This window comes from Athene noctua, chromosome 11 (genome assembly GCF_965140245.1).
Source record: "Athene noctua chromosome 11, bAthNoc1.hap1.1, whole genome shotgun sequence".
Lineage (NCBI taxonomy): Eukaryota > Metazoa > Chordata > Aves > Strigiformes > Strigidae > Athene > Athene noctua.
The window spans coordinates 7,671,831-7,685,031 of record NC_134047.1 but is presented as its reverse complement, the minus strand read 5'-3'; the positions used below and the strand labels follow the sequence as shown (position 1 = coordinate 7,685,031).

Below are 13,201 nucleotides of genomic sequence, written 5' to 3'. Positions count from 1 at the left end.
GTATGTTTTAATCTGCTAACATCTGCATAATTGTGTTTGGTGCCAGGATCATTCAAACAGTGACCGAGAGGTACCACAGGATTCAACTAAACGACGCAAAGAGGAAAATGGGACAAGTATGTATTTTACTTTGTGTGTGTGTGTGTGTGTGTGTATTAGGCTTTTACTTGTTGTGAATTACAATTTTCTGTTGTGTTTTTAGCTGGTTCTTCAAAACATAGTAAAAGTGAAAGTCCTTCTGATTCCCCTCGCTTAAATGAAAAGGAGAAGGAGAAGAACAAATCAAAATCTTCCGGAAAAGAAAAAGGTGATTCAATTAAAGCAGAAAAGATGGAGAAGAGCTCCTCTGGTAGCAAAAAGGTAAAATAAGCTATTCTCATTTTGTTGATTTATTTTTTTGTTGTTGTTGACAGAACAAGCCCATTCTTTCTTCCTAAATTTTATTGCTGCTTTATGGCCTAAATTAAACAGATATGCTGTGAATTTGTAGGAAAATGCTTCTGGAAATTCTGGTAACTTGAGGCTCCAAATATTTCAGCAGTGACTCCTGGCAGGATAAATTGGAGGAATAGTTTTGGCAGTAGCCAGGAGAATTCAGAACTTATACTTTAGGTTTTGAATAACCTAGAGTATTTGTAGACTGGTTTGGTGAGCAAGTATGTGAAAGCAGGGTTAATTTACATATCAATTAGTCTGCTTGTATTCAGATTTTCAAGTGCATGTGTCAGCTCAGCTTTTTTTTGTGAAAACCAGTTAGTATGTTGTAGTCGTATTTGTAAAACACCAAATAATAGTTGCTAGTTGTAACTCTTTTGTAATAGCGGTTATCATAGAACTGTAAAACAGAGGTAGAATAAACTCAGAAATCACAGAATCTTTTTACTATCAGTGATGATTTTTTTTATCTGTGGCCAGTTACAACTTTAAATATGTATAATCCTTCTAATCAGACTGTACAAAGTATACTATAATAAACTATTTCCCATATGTGTATTTTTTAAAGGAATCAAGACATGATAAAGAAAAAGCAGAAAAGAAAGAAAAACGAGATGGTACTGGAGGGAAAGAAGAAAAGAAACAATATCCTTTTACTCATTAACCTTTCAGAAAAATACAGAAAAGGAGATACCTTTTATTATATGTAGTAATTTATTTTTTTTCTTTAACATTGAATCTACTCATAAATCTTCAGACAAGCACAGATAATGAAGATTATTCCAGTCAAGGTAAAATTTTTCATGATTTACTCTTGTTTGACTTGATATATCCTGTGGCTCCTTTTGACTTGTAAAGGATAAACAAACAAAATGGTTTGAGTGTGAAAGGGCTGAAATTACCCAGGGTGGGGTTTTGAGTGTTCTTTTGTTGTTTTGGGGGTGGTTGTTTTTGTTGGGATTTTTTTAACTCTATCCAAGTGAAAAAAATTTTGCCCATCATCAGCTTATTGTATACATGCTCAAATATTTTTTGCAAAAAATAAAAAGGGGGTGGAGGGTCAGCAGTGTTTGGTGTAGTTGTATGTTTGGCACTTTTTCCAAGAAAGGTTGCCAAAGGTGAATCCATGTAATCCTGATGATTATCAAGACTGATGACTAAGAATAACTAAGAATATTTTGCCTAATACATTGGAAACCCAAGTTTTATGTTCTCTTCTTACTTTATCTTTAACAAGAGCACTAGCTTTTAAATTAAACTGCTATATAGTGTAGTAAGTCAGTTCACTATCTCTGTTTAATCTTTTATCTGATCAGATTTGAGAAGGAAGAAGCCAAAGAAAACTTTAGCATGAAGACATTGACTATTTGCAAAAGAAAAGGAACTCCAGAGTATTTTGAGTAACCCATATTCAGATTGAAGCTTTTAGAAAAATAAATTGTTCTTTGAAGCTGACGGTGTTCTGAATTTTTTTTTTTTTTTCAGACCTATGCAAATATGTGGAGGCTTAAATTTAGTTTTAGGAGTACAAGGGTGGGGTTTTTTCTCCTCTGCAGCTAGACTTTTTAAGACTTACAGAATGTTTCGTTTTCAGTTATTTGGGAAGAAAAGTGTCTCAGTGAACTTAAATTAGTTAACCTGACCTACCCAACTTGAGTTACACCCTGCTGCCAGACTTTCTACAAAAAGCAGTGGAAAATTTTACATTTTTAAATGTGTGTGTATGTTGGGTGAATGTGAAAACAACTGATAGTATTCAACAAATACCAAAGAATATGGCTTCACTGTCTTTTTACAAATTGTCCAAATGCCTTAGAATTCTTATGTATGTTCTCTGTTTAGAATTGATGAATTGTTTGTTAAAACTTTGTAGATTCTGTGAGCACTCAAAGGGAACACAAGCAGAAATGAAGTAGAAACAATTTTTTTATTCAGTCACACATTTTTCACTGAGATTATTTGCTTTTCTAGAGTAATACTGTTCTGACTACTGAGCAACATATAAGGCAGTCAGAGTTTTTATCAGACAAACTGCTACAGAAAAGGGGAAGGCAGCATTTTTAAATGCACAGGTCCTTTGTCTCAGATTTTGAAGAAGGATTCAATTTGTCTTGTTTTCACAAATGTAGACTTTCATGTAGAAAGTGATGCTACCTTTCACAAACACTACTTGTGAATTCCGTTGAAAGATGGGGGAAAATCTTTTTATGGTGAGAGTACTATAACAGTTTGCCCAGAGAGGTGGCAGAACTGCCATCCTTAGGGTATTCAAAACCTGACTTGGCAGGCCACAGCCCTGAGCAACCTGTCCTAGTTAATTCTGCTTTTTGAGTAAGGGTGTTGGACTGGACAGTCTTCAGACATCCCTTCCAACGTCATTGGTTTTGAAAGTCAATTATATCATGTTTGAGAATGCTTACTGTGATATTATATAGCAAAACTTACTGGAGAGATGTATTGGCTGTGGATTCTCAACTTAACATTGCTCCTTGTAGTGGCTGTACTTTAGGGTACCAAGGAAGACCATGACATAGTCCCAAGTTGTTCTGCTTGCTTTTGTCAGAGGCACCAAATCTGAGAGGTGTAAATGCTTTGCTGTGGGGAAATCTTTTCCAAGAGGCCTAAGGTTTATAGGATGGTACATAACACTTAGAGGAGTGTTTTGATGAGGGTCGAACAAAGCAAACAAAAACCAAAATTTGATTTCTGGAGTCTGATCATCCAGAAGTGTTTTCTGAAAAAAGTGTCCATATGTGGGTTGTGGCCCCAAAGAGCAAAGGGGGTATTATTGGAAGAAGGGTCTCGAGTTTCATTTGGTGACATTGGTTGTTCAGCCACTGTGCCTGAGGACAAATATGTGGAGGGGTTTTGGGTAACAAGGTTTGTTCTGATACTATGTGCTCTTTGAAGGGTGTTGGTAGAAAAAAGGATAGGAGTTCAGGTTATTGCTGCCTTGTACTATTTATTTTTATCTTCTTGAGATAATAGAAGATGCTTCTATTAATAACTTCCAAACTGAAGTTGGAATGAGCATTCTTTTGAAATAATTTAATGGAACTTTTTTGACTCATTGTCCTTCATAGCCATTATTATCTGATTACTATGGATGGATCCCAGGTTTTTTCCTATTTTTTTTAAATGTTACTTTTGGTAAAAAAGGCAATCTTGGTAGATGAAGTTCACTACTGAGAACTTGCAGCTTCTTCAGTAATACAATATGTGAAGTTACATCTTGACCAGCAATTCGGTATAAAGTGAGGATTGTCATCAATGAAAAAAGCCCAACTGTGTTTTCATGACTGCATCATGATTTAAGCAGCAAGTGCTTAGGGAAATGTCAGTTCCACAGTAAAATTCACATCCAGCTATGTAATGGGCTAAACTGGAGCACCTGGCCTAGAATACTGGCAACAACCCATCATTTGCATAGTGAAGTATGAAAAAATCCTTTCATAGCAACACAGTTGTGGGATCTAATCCTGTGCTCCTGTTAAATCGTTTATAACGTTCTTCCTAATGGATGATGTCTGGCTGACTGCATTTATTTCTTGCCTAATTTAGAGATAGTAACATTTTGAGGGGGTTGTACTTCTAAAAGTTTCTACCTTCACAAGTAACTACTTGTCCTTTATATTTGTATCTTTAAATTAGTGTTTCACTACTTACATTGCAGTGCTCACATTAATATGATTCTTGCTGTGGATTAAACAAGATAGGGAATGAATGACTGATGAAAATAGCTTTATTTTCCCCCTCATTCTTTGAATGGTGAGTGGAATAAAATGCTAAGTTGTGAGATCAGTGTTCATTTAAACAACATCTAATTCCAACTACATATGCCTTCTTTGCAGGTGAGATTGGAATGGGAAGATATCCAGCTGTGACCAGAAATGTATTTTCCAGAGTATAGATTGCACAGAAACTTGTGAATGAAGAGGACCCATCTGCATCTCCTTAAATTATTCAGTTCTCTGCTTTATTTCCCCATGCTGAGGATTTAATTGAGTTGTACATTACTGTATTTTAACTTGTTGCTTAGTTTCTTACACATTTATTTTCAGTACCTGGCTGAAAGTGTTACCTATTCCATATTTTAGCACAATGTGCTGCAAACAAACAGTTGCCATAGTGCAAATGAGGTTTCATGTGTACAGAGTTCCACTTTAGGTTGTCAAAAATACTGCCTGAGTTTAGTAATTCTTTCAATCTGAAATGCATTCTTTTAGATGTTTGAAAACCACAAATAAACAGTTATTTGAACCTTTTTGGATTTACCTCATTTAAACTCAGTTTTTATTTATTACTTGGCCTGTTTTTAATATCGGTGACTAAAAAAAGTCAAGTGGGAGCACTGTTTTCATGCAATGCTTAGGGATTATTTGTATATTGTGTACAACGTTGACTTGTTGAAAGAAACAAAAGAATGAACCCTGTCCCTTCCAGCCCAACCTAAACCTGTGCTCAGCTGTCCCTTGCCACGCCTTTTGTTTGTCTTGTTGTTTTTAGATTGATCGGAAATGCTCTCTTCAAAACTGAACTAAATTAAGTTTCAATTACAGCTACAGGAGCTTTGTATTGCTGAACTTTAGTCTGGAAAGTTTCACAATGACATTTTTAAAAAAAAAAAAATTTTTTTATCTGCTGAATTCTACCAGTGTAACCTTTTTTCTAAATAAACAATAGTTTTCTCAATGGGTCGTAAATCATTCTCTGTGTGGTCACTTTATTGCTTTATGTATTGTTAAGAAAATGTTATTTTCGTTGGAATTGTGGGGAGGGTGTTTTCTGTCTTTGCTTGTGAGCCCTCCGCGCCTGCCTGCTGGTCAGCAGCAGAGGGTTAGTTACGTAGTGTGGTGCTTACTGTGAAGTGACAGATGGGTTACACTTCTCCAGTGGTTTCAAGAAAGAGTTTGTCTTCCTCCACTCAGTCAAGTTTAAATCTTGAGGCATCTGTCCCTCATCCAAAGCTGCTTAAAATCTATGGCACATTTTTTTTCCATTTAGTCAAATTAGACTGACTTAGAGTGTCTTGAAGATGTCTAAGTTTAGTTTAATGCCTGACAAAAAAGTGACTGCCTCACTGCCAACAGAGCATGGTAGGTCACTTTGAAGCTGCTGTCTTAGATGTTCACCTGAGGAAGCAATCATCAGGCCTGGAAGTCCTGAAAGTCACATTCATGATCAATTTCTAGCCCTGCTCCCTGCCAAGGTGTGAATTTCCTTCAGTAAAAATGATCACTAGTTTGTTTAAACTAGAAAATGTGAGTTGTGAAAGACTACCTCTTTGTGTTCTTTGGAAAAAAGGAGAGATTCCAATGTCTTGTCTAGAGACTTTGTTCACTGGTGATTAAGAAGGTATAACTGGAAGTTGAGCTTTCTTGGCCTGGGTACAGCAGTTTAAACACCCAATGAGTATGTATTCACCGAAAAAGCAGGCGCTGCTGTTACAACTAGATTTGTGTTAAGTTTTGGAGATGGTGCATCACTTGTGTTCCTTCTCTACTGTCAGTTCTTTCTCTGCAGGACTGATTGAAACTTGGAGTGCGTTTGCTCCTTTGTTTGCCTGGAGCCCTGTGGGACAGGCAGCTTTCTGCAAACCCCAGCTGAGTCGTCTTTGCCTCTGCAGTCAGCAGGTGGGGTAGAAGAAGTGGTCACCTGGAGGGGGAGAGAGAACTTTTGGTGCCATTTACCTAACAGTTGAATTGTAATATCTGACTGCACCAAGTAGTCTGTTTTCAACCTTTGTGTTTATTATATCTTCTCTGCTTTTTAAGTTCAAATTCAGCTCTTCATCCATTTTGTAAGGATCTGCTTTCTATTCAAAATCAATGCAATAAAACTGTTGGGGTGTGGAGGAGAGGATTGGATGCCAGTCAGAGGCGTTTCACAATATTAAGACTGAAATATTAGCAGAACTGTGAAACCTCACGTCCTTGGTTCTCATGTGGCTTTGGAAGATGGTGAGCAGTAGCCGTAAGAGCTGTCACATCTGCTGCCCAAAGACTGGCGTGAGGTTTTCCTCTTACTTTTAAAAGGCACAGCAAATACCAAGCTAGTCATGGTCCCTTTAATTTCAATAATGATCTTAAAAGATGAAGTCATGCAAATTAAGGACCAGTTTCTTGGAGGAGGTGTGGGATCTAAGTAGCTTGAAAGAATTAAGTGCTGCAAAGAGGTGATCTTGATAACCAAGATAGATTTCTTGTAGGTACAACTCCCAGTCCCTATAACACTGGAGTTATTACATAAAAATGAGTGTGTTATCATTCTTTATGATCTCTTAACAGTAAAGGATGATCATGTTTTTTCAAGGTTACACTTTCAGATTGATAAACAGGAAATTAATTCTGCCTGTTGGCCTGCAGTGGTCAGGATTGCTACCATCAGTGTGCCATACTGGTCCGTTGCCTTAACTCTGCTTACCTCCACTAAGCACCGCGGTTGTAGCAGCAGTGATTCCAATAAACGCTTTCTGTTGGCTGTGTCCTCACAGAAAGAGGTTCACTGATGCTTGTGAGTAAAATTGGGACAAATCAACTTAAGTTTACATGGGGGGATCAGTCCTTATTGAACAGGCTTAGGAATGGCGCTTGCTCATGGGGAAGTGTATAATTTTAATGATTTTTCTGAGAAACGTGCAAAATGGTCAATGTTCTGTTTATGAAAACTTTTAAAAGCACAGAAGGAAATAAAGGTGGTGTTAAAAACTTAAATCCTATTTTAAATGGTAAGTTAATTGATGTATGCTGTGTTTAAACAACATTGGTTTGCTCTATATAGAGTGTCACATCTGTCCTGCTCTCCCCCATGTCCGAAAAAAATCATATATGAGGAGCTTGTGTTTCTGAGGGTCATTTCTTTGTCGGGGAATCTTTGGTGACATACAGGAGTCTGTACATAAGTAGCAGATCAAGCTGAGGCAGGCTGTGGTTTGGCTCAAGAGTTGGTGTCTCTGTGAATCTTTATGTTTGTTTAGAATTTGCCTATAATGGCTATTTTAAAGTAGTAAAATGTGTAAGGTACATTCTATGCTAAACTCATAGAGTTTCAACAGCATTGAGCCTAATAAAACTTCATCATGAATTAGTTTTACCTGATGATTCATAAAATGTGACAAACAATGGGGAAAATGTTATGCTGACAACACAAAGACTTTTTAAATAACTGCAATATAGCATATTTTTTTTCTCCTTTGAGAATTTTGTTTCTCTGTTTACAAAAACGTTTAACATGCCCTTGTCTGTGCCTGAAGTGATGAACCTGGGTGTTTTCAGAGGTGATGGGGATCTGAGCTACTGCCATGCCTGAGTGTGCTACTGTTGACACTGAAGTACATGATGAGATGAGATGAAGCACGTGTCTGCCTAAAATTACTGTCTTGTAAGGAGTTGTAACTTGACAGGTTTTTAATTGCAGAAGATGATCTTGGCCTACAGGTACTGGCTGCAAAGCAAATTAATTTGATTTATTCCCAGGAGTTTTTAGAAATAGATTTTTTGCATGGATTCAACATTAACAAAAGCAAACCTATAGGTAATAGAATATTTGCTGACTGTAATGATAAAAAACTAATGTTTTTTATCAGGTATTAGTACTATTAAACACAGAGGCTTGTCTTCTAAATATTTGGGGTTTTGGTTTGTTATTTTTTAAAAAAATACAGTCCAGAGAAAGGGAGCTTGAACAAAAAGCATCCCTCATGCTCTCTGAAGTTCTGTTTGTGTCTTTAGTAATCTGGGATTTGGGACAGAGGTGTGTCATCTTGGTATTTGAAACTACCGAATATTAAGGAATTGTAGTGTTTATAGACTTAATCAGTAAAACTCTTCTGATTAGCTTTATCCTTATTAATTGGAGGTTATTTCTGGATGAATTAGAGAAGATTACGAACCCTTGTCCTGTAGTGCAAGAAAGAGAGACAAATTGGAAGGGAATTAGGTAAGAGTTTACCCAGCTAATTAGAGGTGAAGGAGAATTACTAAAAAGGAGAGTAACCAAGCTAAATACTCAGGCGCTTTTAATTAACTCAAGGCAGTCTAAAATGAAATACTTCCATCAAAGTCACTCTAGTCCTTGGGATTTCCTGGGGTGGGAATGAGCTCTGGCTGGCTGTGGGCACAGCAGCTGCCCGGGGCTGCAGCAGGGGGAGGCGGGGGCGCAGGGCTGCTGCACTGAGGGGGTTAACCTGGGCAAAGACAGAGGCCACCCTGGCGTCCCTGGATAGAGCTCTGCTAAATCCTGATTTCCTGAGGGAGCCATAGGAACAGTCTTTTGCCATGTTCATGCCTCTGGGAGGGTTTTCTTCCCCCAAGAAAACTTTCCAAAAGAAAACTGGTCCTTCTTTCCTGTGGTCTCTGCAGGGACTCAGCTGTGTGGAGACATCAGTAAGTGTTTAGGGGTGTTTGGTGATGGGAGTTCAGGGTAGGGGGGAGAGCCAGTGAGTCCTGGAGGCTGGGGAAAGCACAGAAAGAAGGGGATTTTGTTTCCAGAGCTGGCCTCGCTGTGTGGCTGTGAGGGCCACGGGCATGCTCATCAACCCCATCAAACCAAATTTGAGAGGGTTGTGGGGAACAACAGACAGGGCCGGCTGGGTGAAATTATTGAAATACCCATTAATTGAAAAGTAGTAGTAATTGAAATACCCATTAATTAAGCCCTGTTCCTGGTGTGGCCTGTCTGATGTGATATTCTAATTCCTCTGTGTAATCTTCAGCATCTGTGATAGGTCACAGCTTCAGCTATTTTATAATCAGCTATTTTGCCCAAATATGGCAAACTTCCCTTGTTTAAAGGGCAGGGGAATATTAAATAAATACCATTTATATTTATTTGCCTTAGATCAAACTGTGGCTCTTACATTAATTTTGTAGGTTTTTGGTAATTAGCCTGCTCAGCCCGTATTTGGAATTCAAATTCAATATTTGTCGAAAAGCTTCAAATGATATTAAAATCTGCTCCCCGAACACAGAGCAAACACCTCCCCCTTTCTGAAAGCGCCATCGCAGCAGTGAAGGCTGTCAGGGCAGCATGGCTGGGAAAGAGCTGGTCCGAGGGCGGCGCGTTTGGAAGGTGCAGAAGCAGGGTGCTGCTGAGCTAGCGGGGGGCTGGCTGTGACCCGCCTTTCCTGGGGGCTCTGCCCGTGGGGGACATGCTGGGCTCCGGCTGGGGGGGCGCTGGGCTGGCTGGGAAGAGCCCTCAGCTCCTCCCAGGACACACGGGGGGTGAGGAGGGGTGTGGGAAATCGGCGCTTCCCAGCCTGAGCAGCCGCTGCATGTCAGTGTTGCTCCGAACAACGGCAGCGTGCGGGGGACTGTGTCCTGCAGCTGAAGCCTCCGAGCCTTACAGAGCCTTTTCTTGTGCTTTATGGAGATGGACACCGTTAAACTCATCGCCACAGTCATATGGCTAAACACAAACGCGCTACTGGGCTCTTAAGGGCCAAAAGGGGGGATTTTTACACCGGAGAAATGGATTCCCAGACCCCCCCACCCAGCGTGGCCCCTTGGCTTTCTGGCATTATCTCCTTTCCCTCACTGTCCCTGTGCCCTGCTCTGTCTGCAGCGGCGACCAAACCCTCGTCCCCCTGCGCCACTTGTGGCCTTGACCCCCAACCCACCATGCAGAGCTCATGGCCAGGGCACAGGCACCCTCCTGCTCTCCCACACAGGTACAGCTCCTGTTATATCTGTTATATCCCTTTAATCAATTTCTTGTGTTATATCATACATTTCCCTACTCATTACAGCATATCAAGCATCTGCCATGCGCTCATTAATTGGTCAATTACTTTATTTATATGCTAAACATTATCTAAAGCACCAGTCATTACCAGCATCATGGCTGTGGTTTGTGTTGTGCATTTTTTATAGGCTTTATGTCCCTTACCCTCTCTTGCCATCAGGCCAGGGGTGCTTGTGTGGACCTCTGTTAACCCTTTATGGCCCAATCACCAGCTCAGCCCCATTCCTCAGCCCTGCGGTGCCTATGCGGGTCCCTGCTCTTAGAGGGCAGTTCTGTAACCACCTGCCATGGTTCCCAGCCCTTCCTCAGAGCCGTCTCCCTTTGGCTTTAGCTTGTTTTCTGTTTCTGCCTTCAGCTCCTCACTGCATCTTTCACACAGCCTAAAACTAGAATAAAGCAAGAAAGATGTTGGGAGAATCCCCTGTATCTGTCTGCTGGGGCAGGCCAGGTGCCACTGCTCATCCTGGTTTCCATCCTTGTCTGCTGTTACAAATTGGCTCTGAGTTCACCTTTAGGTGTCAGTTCTGCCCGCTTGCTTGGAGATGTCAACAGCATCTTCACCAGATGGAAATAATGTGATTCTGGAAAGCCCCTGCTCTTCCTCGGCTTGGCTCTCCCCCACCCTGTGCTCCATTGCTCTCATGACGACTTCCCTGCTCCTGCCCCCTCTTGCTCTTCTGATTACAAGATGCTGTGGAGAGGGATCTCGTCCTCTTGCTCTTCTGTAAGATGTCCTGTCAGGCTAAAATGCCATAACTGTCACAAATAATTTAAGGCTAACGCTTCAATGTTAGAAACTGCAATAAATACATACTTGGTGTGTGCAGGAAGGTTTCATTATCCTGCCTCTCCTGTCAGCCCGCGGAGGCACCGCCACCAGCACATCAGTCTGCCAGTGCCACGGCAGCCAGCGACCCCCGCGATGCAGGCGCTGCCAGGCAGCAGCTAGGAGGGGAACTCCTGCTCGCTGGGATGGCAGAGCTTGTGCTGCTAGGCTGGCTGCAAGGTGTGTACGGCAGCTCCTTTGCTCCGACCCCTCTCTGGGTACCAGCCCGGTGTCCAGCTGCTCCTTGCCTCGTGGGGTGGCTTGCTGCTGCCCGTGCCCGCACCCAGGGGAACCGGGGAGGCACTTTTGTTGCTGCTGTTGCAGCGATGCTGCCACGTTACAAACCAGTAATTCCCCTACTGCTGACTGATGAAATAAAAGACAAAAAAGCCAGAGCAGGACTGGAGTGTTGGTGAGGTGGGGGTTTTAGCCAAGCCTGCCTCCCCACAGGGCACTGCACAGGATGGGGGTCCCGCCGTGGTGGTGGGCTCCTGGGCTGGGCTGCCCTGCCCTGGTCAGTGTTAGCCCATGGTGTGACGCCAGCCTGGGCCTCTCCTGCAGCCCCGGTGTCACCGGGATACCCAGCGCAGCTCAGCGGCATGTTGGGGTGTGAGTGCTGCTGCTGCTGCGGGCACCGTCCTCCCTGGTACCAGTTTTAGACGTATTATGTTCTGAGTTAATATTACTTTGAAATTTATGATATCCATGGAAATATTATCTCTGTATTTAAGTCCTTTAGTTTAATTGAATAGAGCTATCATAATCCAGAGCTTGTTTATGTATTGCTGCCTGCAAACCAGAGTCAATTTTCCAGACTGAGATGACGAATGAGCACCAAAGACATTTTGTAATTTAATTTTAATAACCATGACATATTAGTATTTTAATAACCATAAACAATAATTATTTATTTTTTTAAAAAAATTGTTGCAGTGCTTTGCACAAAACCTTGGAATGAAAACTATGCCATAATAATACAGTGGAAGGTTGTTAAACTTTATTATTTTTTTATTTTATTTTGTTGTTAGATCTTTGCTGTGAGAAGGACCTGCTGTCGGATTGGGTTCATTTAGGTCTGAATTTGATCACTGTTGAGGTTCTTTTGTTCCCACTGATGGCTCTGGAATCTAGATGAATTTGAATTTTTTTCCTTATTTTGCCCCAAAGTCTAGAGGCAAAGTCCCTCTGCGGTGTGTGAGAGCACTGTGTTCCAAGGCTAGCCCTGCTGCCCTCACCGCAGTATATGGTGGAAAGGCCAGGTTTTGGCTCAACTGGGCCCCTACAGCCCAGGGAGGCTCTGGGGTCCGTCCAGCCCCAAGCCTGGCCTGGGTTTGGCATGACCTGCTCCTGTGCCTCATATGTCCGTGACCCTGCGGGGGGGTGGTGGTGTCCCCCACCCAGTCCCTGTCCTTGTCCCAGCCAGGCAGTCCCAGCCCTAACTGCCTTTTCCTGCCTGATGCATATTTAATAGCAAAACTTAACACCTATTTCGCTAGCCTCTGGTGCTCGCTGTGACCCCGGCTGGGCAGCTGCTCAAGCAGGGCCAGGCTTGGCTGTCAATCTGGCATTGCTGTTTCACTCCCTTCATCCCAGCTCAGTGCTGGGGCTCATCAGACAAATTAATCCCCACTTGAGCATCGCTCACCCCTGTGGCCAGCACACGGCCGCAGGTTAAGACCACTCCCTACAAAAATGCAACACTGCCCATGTTGGCCTGGATGTTTAGCGTGAAATGAAGGCTAAAGGACAGAACAATATTCTTTTTTTTAATGCCTCCCTGCATTTATTGTGTAGCCACTTTACATATAAATAGGCTCATTTCAGTGTGGGCTCCCCCAAGGCCAAGATGAGGGAGGGGCATGTCCCTGAGAGGAGAGCACACTTCTAACTCCCAAAATAGCCTGAAACCTTCAGCCTTGTGGGATGATTTAGGGTCAAATAATTTCTGCCCGTTGCTCATACTTAGCCCTTGCTTATTCCTGAGCTTATTTTGCTGTTGCTAAAGACTTGGCTGAAGTCATGCAGGTAGGCTTGGTCCCCGTGTCCCACCGCTGTGCCCATGTACAACGAGCACCAGTGGCTCTGGCAGCTCCGTGCTGGCCTGGGCAAGGTACCAATTGCCACGCACGTTTTTTCCCCACAGCTGGTGGCACTGCCACGGGTGCACCCCACGCAGCTCGTCTGGTTGGGTTTCAGGGG

General features: G+C 42.1%; 1 protein-coding gene across 2 annotated transcripts in view; it reads left to right on the top strand.

Annotated features, from left to right (window-relative positions):
- The window catches only part of THOC2 (THO complex subunit 2), a 54,218-nt gene extending 49,093 nt beyond the window's left edge, over positions 1–5,125 (top strand). For both annotated transcript variants that reach the window (XM_074914775.1, XM_074914773.1), the window contains 5 exons: positions 47–116; positions 203–360; positions 1,004–1,080; positions 1,179–1,226; positions 4,287–5,125. In XM_074914775.1, the coding sequence (XP_074770876.1) occupies positions 47–116; positions 203–360; positions 1,004–1,080; positions 1,179–1,206 (333 nt within the window). In that variant the 3' untranslated portion in view covers positions 1,207–1,226; positions 4,287–5,125. The remainder of the gene's footprint in view (positions 1–46; positions 117–202; positions 361–1,003; positions 1,081–1,178; positions 1,227–4,286) is intronic.
- The last annotated feature ends 8,076 nt before the right edge of the window (positions 5,126–13,201 follow it).